The sequence below is a fragment of the Sabethes cyaneus genome, chromosome 2, assembly GCF_943734655.1.
Source record: "Sabethes cyaneus chromosome 2, idSabCyanKW18_F2, whole genome shotgun sequence".
NCBI classification, from domain to species: Eukaryota; Metazoa; Arthropoda; class Insecta; order Diptera; family Culicidae; genus Sabethes; species Sabethes cyaneus.
Window position 1 is genome coordinate 203,126,414 of NC_071354.1, and position 20,759 is coordinate 203,147,172.

General features: G+C 40.8%; 2 protein-coding genes across 3 annotated transcripts; one reads left to right on the forward strand and one right to left on the reverse strand.

The window, feature by feature from the left end:
• Nucleotides 1–1,786: 1,786 nt before the first annotated feature.
• On the forward strand, nt 1,787–3,612 carry LOC128734812 (polyprenol reductase). 2 transcript variants are annotated; one of them, XM_053829169.1, is made up of 3 exons: nt 1,787–1,883; nt 1,959–2,383; nt 2,661–3,612. In XM_053829169.1, the coding sequence occupies exons 2-3, from the start codon at nt 2,023–2,025 to the stop codon at nt 3,242–3,244; spliced, it is 945 nt and encodes a 314-aa protein (XP_053685144.1). In that variant the 5' UTR covers nt 1,787–1,883; nt 1,959–2,022; the 3' UTR covers nt 3,245–3,612. The 2 variants fall into 2 exon arrangements, with proteins under 2 accessions (XP_053685144.1, XP_053685145.1); XM_053829170.1 differs by having other exon boundaries at nt 1,792–1,874.
• Nucleotides 3,506–10,226, reverse strand: LOC128734811 (sulfhydryl oxidase 1). The gene is made up of 2 exons (XM_053829167.1): nt 9,581–10,226; nt 3,506–5,372 (listed from the first exon to the last, which is right to left on the reverse strand). The coding sequence occupies exons 1-2, from the start codon at nt 10,047–10,049 to the stop codon at nt 3,850–3,852; spliced, it is 1,992 nt and encodes a 663-aa protein (XP_053685142.1). The 5' UTR covers nt 10,050–10,226; the 3' UTR covers nt 3,506–3,849.
• Nucleotides 10,227–20,759: the final 10,533 nt, after the last annotated feature.

The following is a 20,759-nucleotide window of genomic DNA, read 5'->3' on the forward strand; positions in this document are numbered from 1 at the left end:
CAAAAACACACACATGCCAAAGTTGGTTCAATTCGCTTGATTAGTTCTCGAGTTATGAGGAAATTTGTATTTCATTTGTACAGGAGCCCCTCCTCTTAAAGTGGGGAGGGGTCCTAATTCACCATAGAAAATTTTCTTGCTCTCGAAAACCTTCACATGCCAAATTTGGTTGCATTTGCTTGATTAGTTCTCGAGTTATGAGGAAATTTGTATGGAAGTCCCCCCTCTTAAAGGGGAGAGGAGTTATAATTCCTCTTATAAAGAGGGGAGGGGTCTCAATTCACCATAGAATAAATTCTTGTCACCAAAAAAAACACCCACATGCCAAATGTTGTTCTATTTGCTTGATTAGTTCTCGAGTTATAAGGAAATTTGTATTTCGTTTGTATAGGAGCCCCCCCCCTCTTAAAGTGGGGAGGGGTCCTAATTCATCATAGAAAAAAATTTTGTCTTCAAAAACACACATATGCCAAATTTGGTTCCATTTGCTTGATTAGTTCTCGAGTTATGAGGAAATTGGTATTTCATTTGTACAGGAGCCCCCCCTCTTAAAGTGAGGAGGGGTCCTAATTCAACATAGAAAATTTTCTTGCCCTCGAAAACCTTCACATGCCAAATTTGGTTCCATTTGCTTGATTAGTTCTCGAGTTATGAGGAAATTTGTATGGAAACCCCCCCTCTTAAAGGGGAGAGGAGTTATAATTCCCCTTATAAAGAGGGGAGGGGTCTCAAATTACCCTAGAATAAATTCTTGTCACCGAAAACACCCACATGCCAAATTTGGTTCTATTTGCTTGATTAGTTCTCGAGTTATGCAGAAATTTGTGTTTCATTTGTATGGGAGCCCCCCCTCTTAGTGGGGGGAGGGGTCTCTAACCATCACTAAAACCTTTCCTGGCCCCAAAAACCTCTACATGCAAATTTTCACGCCGATTGGTTCAGTAGTTTTTGATTCTATAAGGAACACAGGACAGACAGACAGACAGACAGACAGACAGACAGACAGACAGACAGACAGACAGACAGACAGACAGACAGAAATCCTTCTTTATAGGTATAGATGAACAAAATGTTTTTATTCGTTTATTCGTTACCCTATACAGCAAAGTTTCGTTAATTGGTGGTTCGTTAATTGGGCGGTTCGTTAATTGGGTGTTCGCTAATTGGGCTATGTGACAACTTGAAAGTCAAAATTGTATGGAATTTTCGAGTTTAGAAATTTCTAACAACTGTCAGTCGGCTCAATTAGCGAATCAGCTGGAGTGCAATCGTGGCCCAATTAACGAATTCAGGCTGTATATAGGGTAACCAACGTATTTTGGACCCCTTTAGCAGCTGTACACAATTTGGACACTTACAGCAAAATCAAATGGAAGTGTCCAAATTATGTACAGCTGCTGATGGGGTCCAAAATAGGTTGGTTACCCTAGTTTAGCAAATTCTTGATCGTTTGCTGTTATTAACTCATTTGTTTTTGTAAATTTTGGGACTTGTTTTGGTCTGACTTAACACTGACCAATTGAACTTGAAAAAATAATTAATTTTTAGCTGTGGATGTTTCAATTTTTTGCTTTTTTTAATTCTGTAATAAACGGTAATATTTAAATAACAAGTTAAGTAACCAAGAAAGAATAATCCTCTTCCTCACCTTGTTATTAACGTTCATTGATTCAGTGATATTCGAAACGTCTGAAATCGTTTGACTGTTGTATTTTGTCGATTTTATCGATATTCGGGTTTATGTGGCGTATGTTACGTTTATGTTATGTGTTATCACAATTTTTTGCGTTCATCAAAATATCGTTTATGGAAACAGTGCAAACATTAACATAGTCAGGTGTGTTGGTCGTGTCGGGTGTCGGTCGTCGTCGAGAGTAAGCGCTGTTCGTTTCCATCATTTAAATAGGCCATTCATCGCCAGGTGTAAATTTCTCTCTGAATCTTTACCGTTCTTGCAGAACCATCGGACAGGCAAGATAGTGATGTGGCACAGTTGAAACCGTTAGGTGCATCGCAAGCAAAATGATGATAGCCTCACTGTTGGATCTTCGATCGTTGAACTTGATCAACTTCCTGTTCGTGCAGCTTATCGTGGTTATTGTGGTGCTGGGCATTTTGATTGCTACGATAGAAAGGTACCTGCCGTCAGCCATCAGTCAGACTTTTCGCTACGGAAAACATGCACATAAGGGACCACAGGATTGGCTGGTTTCACTGTTGGAAGTGCCGAAGGCATGGTTCAAGCATTTCTACATATTCGCTGCCGTTTGGTCACTGGCCGGGTTCTACTTTATGGTGAACGCGTACTTTGCCGGCCGGGAGACTCCAGGCTACGTGATGGACTTTCTGGATATCATGGCAACCACTAAGCGAACTGTGAGAAGTAAGTTTTGATATAGAAACATGTTATGAATGCAGGATAACACCGTAGTACCGTAAGCAGGCCTGAGGAAGCAAATAACAAATCATGCCAGTTTACAAGGATTTCGTCTTATTTTTGTTGAGATATGTAAGATTATAAGCATATCATAACCGGTTTTATGTTCGTATTATTTTACACTCACATTATTAGTATGAGGTAATCATTTGAATAAGGGTGATAGTGTTGAAAAGGCATGTGCAATGAATTTTTAGTTAATATACTATTCTGCTTGTTCCAGCGACACCAACCGAAACCATGGTCGCCATCATGCTAATCACGATGCAATGCTGGCGCCGGTTCTACGAGACCTGGTTTGTGCAAGTGTTCTCCAGCAAGCTTAAAATGAATCTGTCCGCGTACCTGGTCGGTTACATTCACTACTTCGGAACGGTTGTGGTTATACTGTCGCAGGCGGAAGGTTTCGTCCGAACAGATGGTTCCCTGTTGCCTTACCGTTTCGAACTATCTCCCCGGATTGCTCTGTGGATAGCAATATTTTTCTACGCTTGGCGCTACCAGTTCCAGTCGAACCTGATCTTGGCAAATATACGGAAGGATCGTTCCGGTAAGGTTGTCAACCAGCAGCATTCCATTCCGCAGGGCGGTTACTTCCAGCTGGTTTCCTCACCGCACATGTTCTTCGAGATTGTGATGTACGTTGCACTGTATGCGATCATCGCGCGTAACACGTCTGCCGTGTACGTGCTCACGTGGGTGCTCTCGAATCAGATGATGAATGCATGGCTGACGCACCAGTGGTATCGAGAGACGTTCAAGGATTACCCACCGACCAGGCGTGCCGTGTTTCCGTACGTGCTGTAAGGTAAGACTGACTGCCAGGTATGCCACACGATGACTAGTAAACTGTTCTGTTTATTATGTTTGCTCGAATGACTGAGATTTTTTTCGCATAAGTCATCAACCTTTGTCAGATCGCGTTTGTGGGGGTTAAAACTTTTTATGTTGATGCATTATACCGTTAAGTTTGAAGATTGATAATATTGAACGATCGCAAGCTTTAAATTCCTCGATTTATGAGGATACTAACAAGATTTTTTTTCCGGGGAATGGTGATAACAAGAAATATTAACAAAGGCAAATAACATTATCTTCCGCTCCTGTTGGAATGTTGGCGTTTCAATAAATCAATTTTATTTATACCTTCTATACTTAGATCACAAAAATGCAAACACCCAGTAATGGGCGTTTTAAATCACTAAATAGACCGAAAGAAATAATCATTTGGTAGCTGTTAGATTGGTTGCCTCTCATCGGACTAGGAATCGCTAAAAAATATCTAAAATAGTGGATTTTCACTTTCGCCTAGGCGTTTACGGTCTGAGGTTGAGAATATACCCGGATTATAAAGATCTTGAGCAGCGTCAATGTTTTCCTTGTTTTTTTCTTCAATTTTTGGTTGCAGAAGTTTACACTTTTCCCAAGACATCATGTGCGTACATTTTCTTACGGTAACCTCGTTTGACCACCAGTTTGACGGCCACAAGCAGCATGACAATGCAGGCCACATACAGCAACGCTCCCATCCTAATATCCATCTCGTTCAAAACATTGCCGAAACTCCGATTCGAATAAAAGCTATCGGCTGCTCCAGTATAGGCAAGTAACGGTGGCAACACGTTCGGTGCCTGCAAGCCCAGCTGGTTTCGGTTTTCGACACCGTAAACTCGCTTTAAAAACCGTAACACCTCAATCAGATTCCATTCCTGCTCATCGCCCAGCGTATACTGCTGGTGGTTATGATGGTTGGTAAGCTTATGTTTGCGGCACTCAGGGCACGCTTCAACCATAGGAAATTGAATCTTTGGATGATCTGGATCTTCAGTGATATCACCGGACAGTCGTCGATTTACTTCATTGTGGCTGGACCAAAGCCATAGGACAGCATCATCCTTACTGGTGACGTTCCAGATCTTGTTTCGAGCGGCCATCTGTTGAAAGTGATTGGAACAATCGGAGCATCCAAAGAAATATTTAATGTATCCATGCATTGCCTGCAGAATTTCCAGTGGATCTGACGAAATTTCCATTTCCGCGGCCTGAACGGTCATGTAGTGGAATAAAGTCCACAATCCACACGGGAAACGTCGAAGTCCTTCCTTAGTGCTCGAACAACCCATCCACTGGGTAGATGAAAACACCGGATGTCGATTCTTTTGCAGTTGTGTAATTTGATTTGCAAAATCTTTGGAATCTATTTCCGTTTCGAAATTTAACACGTACTGTCGAACCTCCTTCAAAAACTTGACTCCATTATCGTTGAATGGAAAATATCGGACAAGAACGTTCAAAAACCTTTGCAATGCTAGCAATCGTTCACCATCAATCTTCTTGAAGCGTGGTATTTCGCGGAAGAGTGCAAACTTAATAGCTTCCTCAAGATCCGCTTGATAGACCACCGCTGGTCCCAGTTCTTTAATCTTCTTGCGAAGCTCCTCCTCCTGCATATGCTCCATAACTTCGGCAATGTTCTGCTCGGATGTTTGTTCTTTGTTACTCGGCTTAGTTGCAACCTCCGTCACCCTGATATGATGCTCTGTTAGGTGCTTCCGAATGGCGGCTGTGATTTTGTCTCGGCTGAACTCATCGATTGGCAGTTTGAGGTCGCTCTTACTGTCCACCACAATAACCTTCAACCCGCTAGGTTCCGATGTATTCTTGGTTCGTTTCACCAGGACCAATTGCGTATCCAGCATGTCCAACATAACCTGACTGCCAACGGTTGTTTCGTTCGATTCGTTCTCGTTGATTATGTAGACGTACTTCGGGGACGTTGCCTCGGATCCAGGCGCGGCAAAAAGATCCTCGATTGGAGCGCTGCTGTCTATCGGGTTGAAGTCGGGCCAACCGGCAGGTTTACTGGTTACATTTTGCATGTGCTCAACCAGAGCGTTGATTAGTTCGGCTTCCGCGTGGGCTGTGATTGGTTCGCCTGAAAATGGATAGGAAAAATGAATAGAATGTTGGCAATTTGCAATGGATCTTTCTAAAACCAAATCCTTTTGGTTTGGTTTTTATCGATTCTTCTGACTAAACACTAGATTCAGACTAATCGTTGCTAATATCAAAAATTTGGTTTGAAACATGTGGAATGCGTTTTGGAGTTTTTACTTTGATCTTCATCACTCCTGACCCTGACAGTCGTTTCATCAACCACATTTGCACGAGTCAAGCAAAAACATAAGGAAGATCATCGTTCAAACTCTAAACCGTCTCATACTTATAAGTTCACAAATCTAAAATCAAAGGGAAAATGCAAACCCTGGAGCGATCACATGGCTTCGACACGTCGACAGCAGGCAAAAACTCGTTTCGGTTCATCTGAACTGTATCAAGATCGAGTTTCATCACTGTTTAGCATCCGATTATCCGATCCGATCCGATATGACAGTGATATATCGAAAAATATATGGGCTATCAGCGACAGAGTAGCAACTCAAATTACCGACTAGCAAACAGTCACAACTTCTAGCGAGAGTTTTTAGCTTTTGGTGCAATTCGGGATAACCATCACGATCGGCAATGTCACCAAAGAAGGACGAATGTTTAATGCAGAAAAGGCTCGACAAAACCGTGGAGAAGCTGAGGCAACAATTTTCCGAGTGTGTCCAAAGCACTCTATGAATTCGAGAAAAGTACATGGAAGCTTGTAGAGGTAAACACTTTCCAGTGTAATCATCTTCCGCCCGGAGTTAAGTCCACATCAGGTGCGTTTCTGTGCGTCGTTTCCAACACGGTTGGTGGTAGTTAAACCTCACTTGGACGACATTCTCATCGCTGGTCGAACCAAAGAAAGACATGAATGCTATAGTAAGTATGAATTTCATTCATAATAGATGAAAGCCTTTTCTCAAATGCCACCACCACAAAATGTACAGCAGCTCAGATCCTAATTAATTGTGCGAACGATTTGTCAAGTAAATGAAAGAGCTCAGAACTGGAATGATAAACTGATGAGCTGGATGAACTGCTCAAGAAAGCCACTCGATCGAATTGGCTGGAAGAATGTCGAAAATTTTTCGATCAATTCAAACCCGTTGTTCTGTCGGTTTTGCTGCTGACCCCTTTTGACCCTTCAAAGAAAATCATTGTTGAAGCCAATGTTTTACGAATTAGTACGAATTAGTAATTGATATGCTTCGTTTCGCAACTAGCGAGGTCACGACAATCGTACTTGCATCTTATTCCTTGATGCCTGCAGTGCAGAAGCTATGGTTAAGTGGAGAAATAAAATCTCGCGTTGATTTTTGTGGTCACTAACACCGCTATTCTATATTTCGAATTTCCGCTAGCAAAATCAAATGGGCAAAACATCTCGTTCGAAGCAAGTCTAACGAAATAAAGACTCGTTCGAAATGCAGAATAGGGGTGTAAGTTTCATAAGATGCTGTACGGACGACACTTCGTTTTGCAGACTGAGGATAAGCTACTGTTAAAGATTTTTGCATCGCTCTATATTGTCAACAACCTTGATCGCTCGCACCCTTCTGGCGTATAATTTCGGATTCAAGAACATTTCATTGGCAAATTTCGGCCATCAAGACGACTCTTGAAGACACCCTGCACTAGTGGTAATGTAGGTACTAGGTTCTACAACAACCAATTCTACAATAATAGAATTACCAGGAGAAACCTTTGATCCCCATGACATGCAATTTAACTCTCATGTCGAAGAATGGTCGACAATTGACTAATAAATATTTTTAGCAGTTCCGTGGCAGCAATGGAGTTGAATTCTATAGACACACAGATAAGAAGTTATAGCTGGTTCCATGCCGAGCGTGCCAAGTTGCGGTAGACGGCGTCAACCAGGCTAAGAATCGCATATTCAGTGTGAATACGCGTAGGTAGGTACAGGAAGCCCAGAGCCACTAACAACAGAATCCATCGACGGACGAAGCGCGAGAATGTAGAGTACGCGTGGTTGCTGCGCAGCATAGAGAGAAGCTTGCATATAGTAGTCAACAGCTTCAGAATTTGTCTATGCCGTTAATGTGTTATCCTTACGACAGAAACAATAAATAATGGAAGGAGCACTTTCAAACGTTACTTCAAAAAGGGCTATCGACTGGAGTAATGTACTATTTCGCTCAATTCTATATACAGGGTGCTTTTCCGTATCCAGTTTATCAGATTGAACCGTTTAACCGGGATCATGGGTAAGACTTCAGGCAGTTTCGCGACGTTAGATGAAATGAAACAAGGGCATTGGATCTTAAACTCAATGTTGCTTTTGATGTCATCGAGATCAATCGCACGGCTGTGGAAAAATCTTCAAAACCTTTTAAGAGAGAATGTGCGAGATTAGAACGTATCATTAACTTTATTGAACGTAATAGCTGGCTGAAACAGTAAAAGTCCGAGTGATGTTGAAGTGAAGCTGAACGGGGAACAATTTGAAGTGGTTACGTAGTAAACTTGTATAAATCTATTTTTAACATTTAACATTTTTCGCACCAAACGCCCCTCTGCTTTAATCAAAAAAGAGTTTACGTTTGACCGCGAAAAAGTCAGTACCAGTAAAAACAAATAAATCTATCGCTGTATTGAACTCTGATTCATTCGCTGACCCGTAATGGTCATGCAGCATGCATGCTGAAAAAAGTTAATCGAAGTTCTTGGGCTACTCATAGATAATGAAGGTAATATAAGATGACAGGTTTGAAATGGGCTGAACACGCAACCAGAATGCCCTTTTAATGAGCTGGTGAAAATATTTCAGCAGCGAATTTGGAAGGGAATAAACGAAGACACATGTTAGCTGCTATTCGTGATTATTGATTGATAAACGGCTACTCAAGGCCAACAATACTGATGACTATAACAATTCGTTGTCAGAAAAGTTAAAAATTTTGCTCAACATTATTGAAAAGCGTTGCTCAAAATAAGATAAAATTAAGATAAATGGTTGTATTAAGAAAGAGCGCCTCAATCTTGCTTGTTGTTTGATGGGAGTAGTACCTAGCGTCAAATGGTAGAACTGAGATTTCAATCTACGAAGCATGTGTAAATTAATTCAAAACAGCTGCATGTAAAACGAATCGGTGGCTTAATCGTGTAGAACCGGAATATCAAGCGTTGCATCAAGTTTGTTCATTAGGGTGACACTGGTTGCACGAGGTAAAAATAACTTGAATTCCTTAAAGTAACTTTCAGGGAATATACCCAAAAAATTCTTTGGGTATAACTTAAACTTAATCGAACGTTATTTACTAGTACTATAAAACCATCAAATATCGAGCCAAATCAAGACCGTAACATCAACGTTTGGTTCCTAATATTCTAGAAGGCGCGAATCAGTCTCGCAAGGTTTTTCTAAATTCAAATTTTAATTGCATTTTACCTACTTTAGAAGTGTGGTGATTACTGTTTAGCAATTATATTGTTCACGTATATTTTTTATTCACATATATACTTTTTAAAATACAATCGTTAACCTTCAGTCATTTTCAATAATTAGGCAAGGGTAAACCACGGTATAGTTTATATATATAAACCTACTCATTTACGCCAATTTTTGTATGGCCCGAATAGACACAATCAAGTCAAAATATTTCACGCCTAAAAGCAATGTTTGCATTTTTTTTCGCCTCTACCTCCAACGTGAAGTGATAACCAAACTGAACACTTGTTCGGCTTTTTATTTAGCGTTCTGTGCGAAGATAGCGGAATGTTGTCAAATCGGTATCACTTATTAAATGAAGTGAAATTGAGAATATCAATTTCGAAATGAATGTACAACAATCTAATTTTCCGTTATCACCACAACAGCCATTTTTACTGTTTTGTGATAGGGCAATTTCAAAACTATTCCATTTCGGAAATTAAAGAATTAGTTTAACTTTAAAAAAGCAATTTGTAAAATGTACGGCATTTAAAAGTTACAAGATTTATTTTAAGAACTTCACATCAAATTCATATCATTTTGTTTTGCTGATTAAATAGAAATCAAAAAAAAAACTTGTAAACAATCATACCCCATAGGAACAAGGCACGATACGTGCACCACCCCAGCGAGCCATATGTTTCGCTAGAAACTAGATGGTTATCATCGTCATCGTTTGCGTTGCAGTGCAAAAATTGATTACGTGTAACATCAAAATTATCAAAATATGTAATAGAAAAGGAAGTTCGACTTACCAATCTGCTGCGAGCCGTCCTTGTAGTACGGCGCAAAGAAGCGGATCGTCGGGTAGGCCATCACCTCGAACTCTCGGCAGAGAACATTGTTGTCATCCCGGGAGCAATCGATTGCCTGGACCTTGACGAGCCGCTGCCAACCGAGGATGTCGCTGGCGAACTGCTTCCATATCGGTGCGTACCGGCGACAGAATCCGCAGTACGAATTGTAGAACTCCACCATGGAGGCATGCGGTTGTTCGAACACTTTGGCCTTCAGGTTGGCCGCGTTCAGCGAGATGACCGAATCATTTTGATCGTACAGGCCAGTGTTTTCGTCATTGTCACTGCTCTTGGCAGCCTGTCGTTTGAATAAATGCTGCTCGTACAGGCTTGGTGGAGCATTCCGGAGTCCGGCTCCTTCGGTGCTAACCAGCAACTGCAGTAGGCAAATAGTTGCCCCTATTAGTATTATCACACATTTCGCCATCTCCAACCTTTCGAGCTAATTTGACGACTGGTCCATCCGAGGTCAAACGGGCAAATTTATATGCCAGTTGATCAAAGTGATTATCCTATCAAAACGGTAATTTGTCGCACTGTTATAACACTTTTTCTTTAGATTTTTAGCGAATCCGCATCCAGATATTGAACGTTCTACGTGAACTTGAGAATTAACACTGTTTGCTTTTTTGAGACTCGACTGACGTGCAATGAAACATGGAGCTGACGGAGCTGACAGTACTCCTGTTGGATTTGCACTCGGAAACGGTGGAAGAAACAGTACGACTGTGCCTAATGAAAGAGATGGAGCGAATGTTTTGATTTTTGTTCTTTGACGTTTTAATGGTAAATAGGGTGGTTCAGCAATCAGTGAGTGATTAGAAAGTGAGAAGCAGTGATGAGCAGTAACTGCTGAACTGTTCAGCAGTGCCTTGAAAGGGGCTCTGTAAATGTGACGTTCATTGAATTTCTGAGTTGAATAATTTCAATAATTTAAATTCATCGGAAAGTGTCTTTTATGTTTACTTTGCGAACGTTCCGCTATTTAGATTTCGGTAAAGTTTTACCACAAACTATAGTTTGTGGTTTTACCGAATTCGGTACTTTTTTAAGTGTGTCGGAATGATAGAAAGATGCGCAATGTTTTATTAATAAACTTCTTCAAGGACACCACTCTTGGAAAACTACGCAATTTTTACGCAATAGAGAAAGGTCACGTTTTTGTGATTTGGCACCACACCATTTTGATATGAGCAATATGAACAGTGCTGCACCTGTTTGCAGCAGAAATAATATTGATTATATCAAAATCCAAACACTTGCATTCTCTTTTCCACTCTTTGCCTTTCTCTCAACCGAACTAAAATTACTCCAGCTCAATTCCCAGTTTATGTCATTAGGCTTGGTTCCGCTAGAATAAGGTTTTGCAAGGTGACGTCACGAATGAACCGGAATGAACTCAATTCACCCATTTGACATCCACTCGTGGTTTGTTTACTATTTGTTAGGTGAACGCGATATGCATAAATTGGAGTTAAACGTATTAAAAGCGTATTATTCAGCAGTGTCGCCCTCCAAACTACTCGAAATGGCAGTTTTTGTGCTTTTCTGACTTTTCGTTAAGATATTAAGCAATATTCAGTTTCAACATGTTAACCCATGTTCCAAGTCCGTGTAAACAAACCACTGATAGACGTCAAAGAAGTGAGGTTATGCTTGCCCGTGCAAAACATTATGACCTATATAGAGTGCCGACACTGTCAAAATTAGAATGACAATTATCTGTCAGTGTCCTTCCAATCGAGCAGATGACCTATCAAATCTCGCGTAACTTTTCAAAAGGACCTAAGTAACAATGAGAGATTCTCTTTGTGCCTCTTCTCTTTCACCTCCCACGGCAATGCAAATGGACTTGGAAACACCAGCTATGCATGAATCGGTTACTAGCACCACTATCTAGCTAAACGTGAGGAAATTTTTTGTTGGAATGCATTTATGTCGCCGTAGTTATCAGAAGAGAGGGACGCCAAAGAGAGTCTCTCAATGTTACTTAGGTCCTTTTGAAAAGTTACGCGAGAAATGCACATGTAGGAAGGAAAAAGAAAACACCCTCTGCATACTTTTAGGATGACATGTCGCCAATCTGTACTCTAAGGGTACCGCCAGCTCTTACGCAGCTCTTTTCGCCGGAAGCAGGGCTACGCATTTAAAACAATGTGAGCGAAGTCGCGTCGCGTCGCTGTCGCGTGCACTCTGTATGGGGCCTAAGTTCCGCGTTCTCTGTCATGGTTACCTTCAGCTTACCTTCACCTGTATGCATACATCGCGAAAGTGCGGGCGTCATTTTTGAAAGACCTGTAACGGGCAATTAGCAGTCGTTAATTTTTCGCCGGAGAGCCCAATTTCGGAAGCAGTTTTTCGGCCCAAAAGCGGAGTTCTGTTGATATAAATGTATTCACTGCATTCTCTTGCCAATCTGAACACAGCGAATATGTTTTCGTGAACAGAATTTTTGTTTTAAACAAAAAAGCTGCTTTTGAAATTTGCAGAATCGATGACGACTAATTTCACCTCAAAAGAACGAGAAGCGAGATTTTCTGTAGTGATGGAAAAGTTATCGATATTTATTTATATGATTTCCATAACATCATTAAGCTATAATTAAGTGGACATGGCTGAGTGAAATTTTTCATACGATCACAGGGGTCGGACACTCAGCACATTGTGCCGCGGCACTCCACAGATATCAAGCGGCACACCTCCGGATATGAAATGGGAGCACTGCCAGTTGTCAAAATCATCTCGCACGGTTGCCAGATCTATCAGATTATAACGAATTTAACAAATCTTGCAGTTCGGCACATTCGGTACAGCATCGGCACAGTTCGTCTCGTTTCAAGTCGTCTAACGTAAAAACGGCTGTGCCGAGTGACCGACCCCTTGATACGATCACTATTCTCTATTACAGATTTTAATTCTACAAACTTCCGCTTCTTTTGATACTAATTATGTAATTATTAGATCACCGGAAGTGAATAAAAATCAATCATACACATAGTGTTCCAGAACCGCGCGGAACAAATTCCATGCAATAATGTGGCGCAATTTGGGGCGAACCAAATATCGGTTGAAAAGTAAATCTATACCTATAAAGAAGGATTTCTGTCTGTCTGTCTGTCCGTATGTTCCTTATAGAATCGAAAACTACTGAACCAATCGGCATGAAAATATGCATGTAGAGGTTTTTTGGGGCCAGGAAAGGTTTTAGTGATGGTTAGAAACCCCTACCCCCACTAAGAGGGGGGGCTCCCATACAAATGAAACACAAATTTCTGCATAACTCGACAACTAATCAAGCAAATAGAACAAAATTTGGCATGTGGGTGTTTTCGGTGACAAGAATTTATTCTATAGTAAATTGAGACCCCTACCCTCTTTATAAGGGGAATTATAACTCCTCTCCTCTTTAAAAGGGGGGGCTTCCATACAAATTTCCTCATAACTCGAGAACTAATCAAGCAAATGGAACCAAATTTGTCATGTGAAGGTTTTCGAGGGCAAGAATATTTTCTATAGTAAATTAGGACCCCTCCCCACTTTAAGAGGGGGGGCTCCTGTACCAAAGAAACACAATTTTCCTCATAACTCGAGAAGTAATTAAGCAAATGGAACCAAATTTGGCATGTGGGTGTTTTTGGAGACAAAAATTTTTTCTATGATAATTTGGGACCCCTCCCCGTTTTAGGACGGGGGGATCCTATACACATGAAATACAAATTTCCTCATAACTGAAGAACTAATCAAGCAAATGGAACAAAATTTGGCATGTGAAAGTTTTCGAGGGCAAGAATATTTTCTATGGTGAATAAGGACCCCTCCCCACTTTAAGAGGGGGGGCTCCTATACAAACTAAATACAAATTTCCTCATAACTCGAGAACTAATCAAGCAAATGGAACAAAATTTGGCACGTGGGTGTTTTGGAGACAAAATTTTTTTCTATGATGAATTGGGACTCCTCCCCACTTTAGGAAGGGGGGCTCCTATACAAATGAAATGCAAATTTCCTCATAACTCGAGAATTAATCAAGCAAATGGAACCAAATTTGGCATGTGAAAGTTTTCTAGGGCATGAATATTTTCTATGGTGAATTAGAACCCCTCCCCACTTTAAGAGGGGGGGCTCCTATACAAACGAAATACAAATTTCCTCATAACTCGAGAACTAATCAAGCAAATGGAACCAAATTTGACATGTGGGTGTTTTTGGAGACAAAAATTTTTTCTATGATGAACTGGGACCCCTCCTCACTTTAGGAGGGGGGGCTCCTATACAAATGAAATACAAATTTCCTCATAACTCGAGAGCTAATCAAGCAAATGAAACCAAATTTGGCATGTGAAAGTTTTCGAGGGCAAGAATATTTTCTATGGTGAATTAGGACCCCTCCCAACTTTAAGAGGGGGGGCTCCTATACAAACGAAATACAAATTTCCTCATAACTCGAGAACTAATCAAGCAAATGGAACCAAATTTGGCACGTGGGTGTTTTTGGAGACAAACATTTTTTCTATGATGAATTGGGACCCCTACCCACTTTAGGAGGGGGGGCTCCTATACAAATGAAATTCAAATTTCCTCATAACTCGAGAACTAATCAAGCAAATGGAACCAAATTTGGCATGTGGGAGATTTTGGAGTCTTGAATTTATTTTACGATAGTTAGAGACCTCTCACCCCTGTGGTAGGGGGATATGGACTCTCATACAATTAAAACAGAAATTTTTGCGAAACTCAAAAACTAGTCGAACTCGAGAAATTCGAGACTCTTTCATAAAACATTTGTCAATACAAGACCACAAAAACTATCTATAGTAACACTAGATTATTCAGTGTGTGCGAGTGTTGCCGGTGACCCGCCGTCGGAAGCGCCGCCCACTGGGGGGCTTGCAAAACTCGAGATTGTGACAAAGATCATCCGAGATTCATGATTTATGTACAACACATGTTAATTTGTGGCAATACGAAGTTTGTCGGGTCAGCTAGTATTTAAATAAATAAGAATTTGTTATTGCAAGCTGCAATAAAGGACCATTCCTGTAAAACAGGGTTTTATAACATGATGTAACTTTTTACTGACGTATTGGAATAAAATTATTTTAGTTTTGTTACTAGAAGTTTGAAGAATTTTTTTTAAAACTTTTGAGTTTTGTACCACCAGAGAAAAGAAAACTGAACTGAAAAATGAAAGAATACTAAAATATTTTCCTTTATTGCAAAGATATACAAGAAGGAAGTAAGTATCAAAATGAAATCACAATTCATTGCAATAAGTTTCTTAAGTTTAGAATACCGAATGCTAACTTTAATTAGTTGTCTTATTACATGTTGTTCCTATAGCAGTTTTTTAAATCAGTTCAGCAGCTAAACAATGTTGATACAAAAAAAATTAGGCCAACGATGATTTTTGTGTCGATCTTCTCAGACTGTTGATCATTTTCATAAAAAAATATTGTTCCTCCTCACTGTGGGTCACTTCGACAATGTCGAAGTCAATGTGGGTCGTTACTCTGATCGGTAGTCTGTTCTCCGTTGTTGGACTGCAACTCCACATCCACATTCATCATCTCTGTTAAATGTTGCTGAATGGCTGCCGTCACCTTGGCTCGGCTAAATTGGTCGATTGGTAGCTTGATCACGCTCATACTCTTTCCGACTATGGCTTTCACTCCACTGGGTTCCGGTGTATTTTTGGTTCGTTTAACCACGACATGTGGCATATCCTGGAAATCAAGAGTTACCTGGCTGCCTACTGTTGTTCCATTTGGTTCGTTCTCATTGATTATGTAGGCGTACTTGGGAGCAATTGCCCCAAGACATTTGGGGATAATGAAAAATTCCTCTATCGGAGTATCGTTGTCTATCGGGCTAAAGTCAGGCCAACCGGGTGGTCTGTTGGTTACATTTTGAATGTGCTCAACAAGAGTGTCGATCAATCCGTTAGCGTGGGGTGCAATTGGTTCGCCTGAAAATAGAATGAAAATTATCCTCATTGTACAGGGTGACTGATTCGAACCGCCCTATCTTTGCATGTACATATTCGTGATTAGAATAAGGTATATGTTTTAGCCAGCGCGTTAGCGGTGTATATTTTTGGCCTTTGACCAAAATATATACGTTACCCTAGTTACGCTCATTCTCAAAACAGTTCTTTGTAAAAAAACAAAGAATGAATTTCAAACTTTGTGCCGTTTGACCGACATGTTATGGCAATCTTCAAAGGATATTACTTTGGCACCGATGACCGGAAGGTTAATTTCGCAATCTATAAATAATTTTCTTCCGCACCGTTTAGATACAAGAGAAACTTTAATCAAATCAGTATGATTCATTCAGCGAAATGAAATCGTCACTTCCGTTATCATATAGTTATCAGTAAGTAATCGTAATACTTATTCTGCAGGGGACGCACGGTGCGTGCACTACCACGCTTAACCATATGTTTCACAGTTCATTCAGAGTCAATATTTACTTAAAAACCAATAATCACAAAGTAGGTAAAACTCACCAATTTGCTGCGGGCCATCCTTGTAGTAGGGTGCAAAGAATCGTACAGTCGGGTAGGTCATAACTTCAAGCTTTCTGCAGATAGCCTCGTTGTCTAGCGAAAAGCAATCGAGTTCATGTACCTTAACAAATCGCTGCCAGCCAAGTATGTCATTGGCCAATTGCTTCCATATAGGTGCATATTCCCGACAGAAACCGCAGTATTTATTGTAGATCTGCACCATGGAGGCATGCGGTTGTTCAAATACCACGGCCTTCAGATTGGTACCATTCAGCGAGATAACTGAGTCATTTTCATCGTATAAGCCAGTGTCGAAAATATACGCGGTAGAAGGGTCATCTGGAAGCTCAGTTCCATTGGTCCTGTCCAGAAGTTGTACTAGACACACAGCTAACCAGGTTAGTATTATCCCACGTTTTACCATTCCTACCTAACTTAAATAACGTTTGGCCTTTCCAACTAAGAAACAACCATTTGCGTTGATGGTCTGCAAACGAGTGAGCGACTTTTTATTTGTGTTCCAACCAGAAATTTGTTATCAATGTTTCCGATTCATAGCGATAATATTTTGTTGGATTAAGGCCAGGTCCGTCTGTATGCATGAATGCTGTCATGCATGTTGTCTCATATTTCATCATTTCCTGGCCCTGTCTGACGTAGTTAAATATTCCGTTTGAGAAGCGTTTCATCAGGCTCAGTAATTTAAGATGGTTGAGACTTTTTCTTTCGATTTCACTACTTATTTATTATCATGACATATCTTCTTTTCTAAATGTACTCAATTTATAAGTCTAAATGTACTATCTGAATGCTTAAATTTAAAGGACTGCGATTTTTGAATAATCCTTTCGGTACCGGACATCACTGTCATGTTGGCATACCTCTCCTCGGATTGGGGGATCGGCTCAACTGCTGCAACTATTGCGGCATAACGCTGGTAAATGCCGTCTACAAGGTACTCTCTTAGATCCTGTTACATCGGTGGTTTCGTAGAGAATTACCAGGCGAGCTTCACGGAAGCTCGCGGAGCTATACGAATCGAATTTTACCATCCAACAGGTCATATATGTCAGGAACTCAACGTGCCAACGCACCACATTATTATTGAATTCAAAGCAGCATACAATACAATCGATCGAAACCAGCTTTGTCAGATTATACATGAACTCGGTTTCCCGAACAAATTGACGCGGCTGATCAGAGCTACATTGGATCAAGTGACGTGTTTCGTGTGCACCTCGGAGACACTCTGGAGTCCCTTCGAGACGCGGCGCGGAACTCTGCGATGACGGAGGCAATCTACGCCAGACTGAAAGCGCAGTCTAGGAAGATTGGACTAAAAAAATGTCGAAGGCGATGAACTGAAAACTGAGATGAGTTCGTGTATTTGGGATCACCGATGACCGGAACAACAACACTAGCAGATATCGGGCCTACTTTGCCCTTCGCAAAACGCTATGACCAAGAAGCATACGCCGCCGTACGAAGCTGACAATGTACAAATCCGTTATCAGACCGGCAGTTCTTTGTGGACTAGTGACAGCTACAGGGCACTACTTGGTAGGATTCCCATCGAATCGTCGAAAGTCGATAGGATACGGTGGGCCGGTCACGTCGTAGGGATGCCGGATAACAATAGCGACGAAAACGATTCTCTTCAATAATTTCACCAGGTTGGAACTAGAGATGGTCGGGTATGAAAATTTGAATACCCGAACCCGATCCGTACCTGATTAAGAAAAAAATTAAAAACCCGTACCCGACCGAACCCGCAAGTTTACTATTTTTGATACCCCGAACCCGACCGAAACCCGTCGGGTACGAGACGGGCCCGGGTACCCGACCATCTTTAGTGTTAAGTGTGGTCAATAGAGATACCCGACCCGACCCGTATCCGGTTTCAAAAACAAAACTTAGGAACACGTACCCGACCCGAACCCGCAAACTATTTTTTTTTCAATACCCGAACCCGGCGGGTACGGGTACGGGTGCGGGTTTCGGGCAAATTTTCCGCTACCCGACCATCTCTAGTTGGAACAGACCAGGAACAGAGGGACCCAACATGCAAGATGAGTCGAGCAGGTCGAAAGGGATTTGCGACTTCTGAGACGCCATGAGAAATTGGCGATGAGTGACCTAAGATCGAGTGGAGACGACAAACAGTATGAGCCACCCCGGCTCTATGCTCCTAATGACGACGACAACGACGATTTGATTTGATCCGGAGTTGATTTTTTCGTGCTTAACCTTTATATCAAATATTGTAGAAGATATACGAGTTGTATAAAATGTTCAAAGACAGACAATCGGTAGAGGAAGACATGTTAAAACGGCCAAATCTACTATACAAACATTATTGAGTATTTTGAGAACATCGGACGACTCGTAAGTGTGGCATCCCGGCATGTGTAATGTGTGTAAATGACACATTATTTGGGTAGTTACCGGTAATGTGTAATTGGCACAGAGAGTAATTATCGAGAGTCGGTTGACAGCTCACATGTGATGGATCACATCAGAGCTGCCACAAATACAGATATTTGTGCATACATAAATTTGGGACCCATCAATTATTTCAGTTGCTGTGATTTCTAGCTCTACTAATGTTCCTGAATTTTAAAGTAGTCCATAAACTATTTATGTTGGGGGGCTCCGTAGCCGCAAGGTTACCGAGTCTGCTTTGACAAGCGAGTGGTCGTGGGTTCGAATCTTAGTAGAATCAAGCCATTCGATGTCAAGTGACTTTAGCATGGGTTTATTCTCAGGCCCCTCCATATACCCTTCCTTCATGCTGAATTCTTTATATTTATCCACTGAAGCCTCCTGACAGTGCAAATGTCCCTCCTATAGTTAAGTGTACTGGTCAGAGGTACGAATGAGTCCTCGCCAGGGACGGCTATAATATGGGATAGTGCTGGTAGCGAGGAATAAGTGGGTAAAGTAGATCAAGCTTTGAAGGAAGGGTAAACCTATAGTTACTATATATATAGTTCGGCGGATAGAAAATCGGGAGCCAAATAAACGTCAAAAGCGGAGCCAAAAGCTTTTCAAAATCCAAAATGCAGGAGTAATGTTAAAAAAACACACTTTATTTTCATAGAACTAGTCATTTTCAACACCCGCCAGTGATTATTTTTCGTAAAAACCTGCACATTTCACCATAATTTCAAATTTAATTTCATAAATCAGGGATGCCAATTCGCCTGGTTTTCTATCCGCCGAACTATATATATAGTAACTATAGGTAAACCCCAATACACACAAGCACGCATAAATTTAATAAGCATATCGCTCACTCAATAGCGATTATAGCAAAAAGAAATGCAGTGCAGGTCATACAGCAAACACCCGGGCGATATTACAAAAGATCAACTATACTGGTCGCAGTAATGAGTCCACACATGAAAAAAAACTATTTATGTTATTTAAAAGATTAGATCGAGAAAATTAAATACTCCGGAGAAAACGGTAGGGTCCCAAATTTATGCATGCACAAATATCTGTATTTATGGCAATTCTGCATCACATTGGCAATTCTTTGGCCAAATTGAACCTTCTGTGTGATTTTAGAGGTAAAATTTGATGTTTTTGGGCTGGGCTTCTTTGGGCATTTGGTGGCGGCATTTGCTGCTGAGCGTGTTGTGTTCATCGAGTTTCGAGCGTTTTGCTTGGAAAGATGAGGATGGTTACAGTCGTAATATCAAACGAAATTGATCGGACCCCATTTGCGATTAAAGTAATACATGCCCGATAAAAAATTGCTCCTGCTTTTCTCCCTATTTAGTAGGTGCGCGGAGACAGAATCGCCCGATTATTGCAACAACTCTTATGAGTGATTAACAGGTGGATTTGCTGATTCATCGGTATGTACAATCGACTCTAACCGACTAAGTTGACAATTGAGTACGGTGATAAATTAGAGCTGATCTACGGAACCAGACGTAATAGATTGATTAATCAGGAAATAGAGTTTATGAGTTTAGCTCATTCAGTTTTAGTTCGTCGATAACAGATTGAATCGGCAGCAACTTTTCAAAAGGGCCAATCTGCAAAATGTAAACAAACCGAGTGAGGGTTATTCTCTACTGGACTAGCATAAGAAAAGAAACCCTCACTCGGTTTGTTTGCATTTTGCAAATGGGCCCTTTTGAAAAGTTGGTACCGAAATTCCTCAATGTGTCGGATGACTGAGATGACGCATTCCATGAACTATTAAATATAAACTATCAATCAAACATTACAAACAAGAATAATTTGAAGACTGTACCAACAATGTAAATAATCTATAATGGACCTGGAATAATATCATACATTGAATTGTTCATTTTATGGAGGGGGAGGATGTGGCATCCTGGAATTTATAGCATATTAGAGAATTACCTTGAATGTGTAATGCTTGTTAATGACACAATACTTTGATAGTTGCCAGTAGCGTGTAACTAGCACAAAGAGAAAGTGTCGATAGTCAGTTGACTGGTAAATAGTAGTTAGTTTGTATTAGATGGTAAACCGCAGGACATCACAGTAAGAAGTCAGTATCTAGAGGAAATTGGCCAAGTAACCAGAAGTTCCGATAAAAGGGGATTTTTTGGCTTAATCAGCCCACGAAATGATCATGAATAGAACTCT

Bases quoted from the DNA above. Each gene is read 5' to 3' on its own strand.
- LOC128734811 (XM_053829167.1), bottom strand. From the start codon at position 10,049: ATGGCGAAATGTGTGATAATACTAATAGGGGCAACTATTTGCCTACTG. The intron at 5,373-9,580 runs GTAAGTCGAACT...ATCCATTTTCAG, and splicing joins GGACGGCTCGCAGCAGATTG to GCGAACCAATCACAGCCCAC.
- LOC128734812 (XM_053829169.1), top strand. From the start codon at position 2,023: ATGATGATAGCCTCACTGTTGGATCTTCGATCGTTGAACTTGATCAAC. The intron at 2,384-2,660 runs GTAAGTTTTGAT...TGCTTGTTCCAG, and splicing joins CACTAAGCGAACTGTGAGAA to CGACACCAACCGAAACCATG.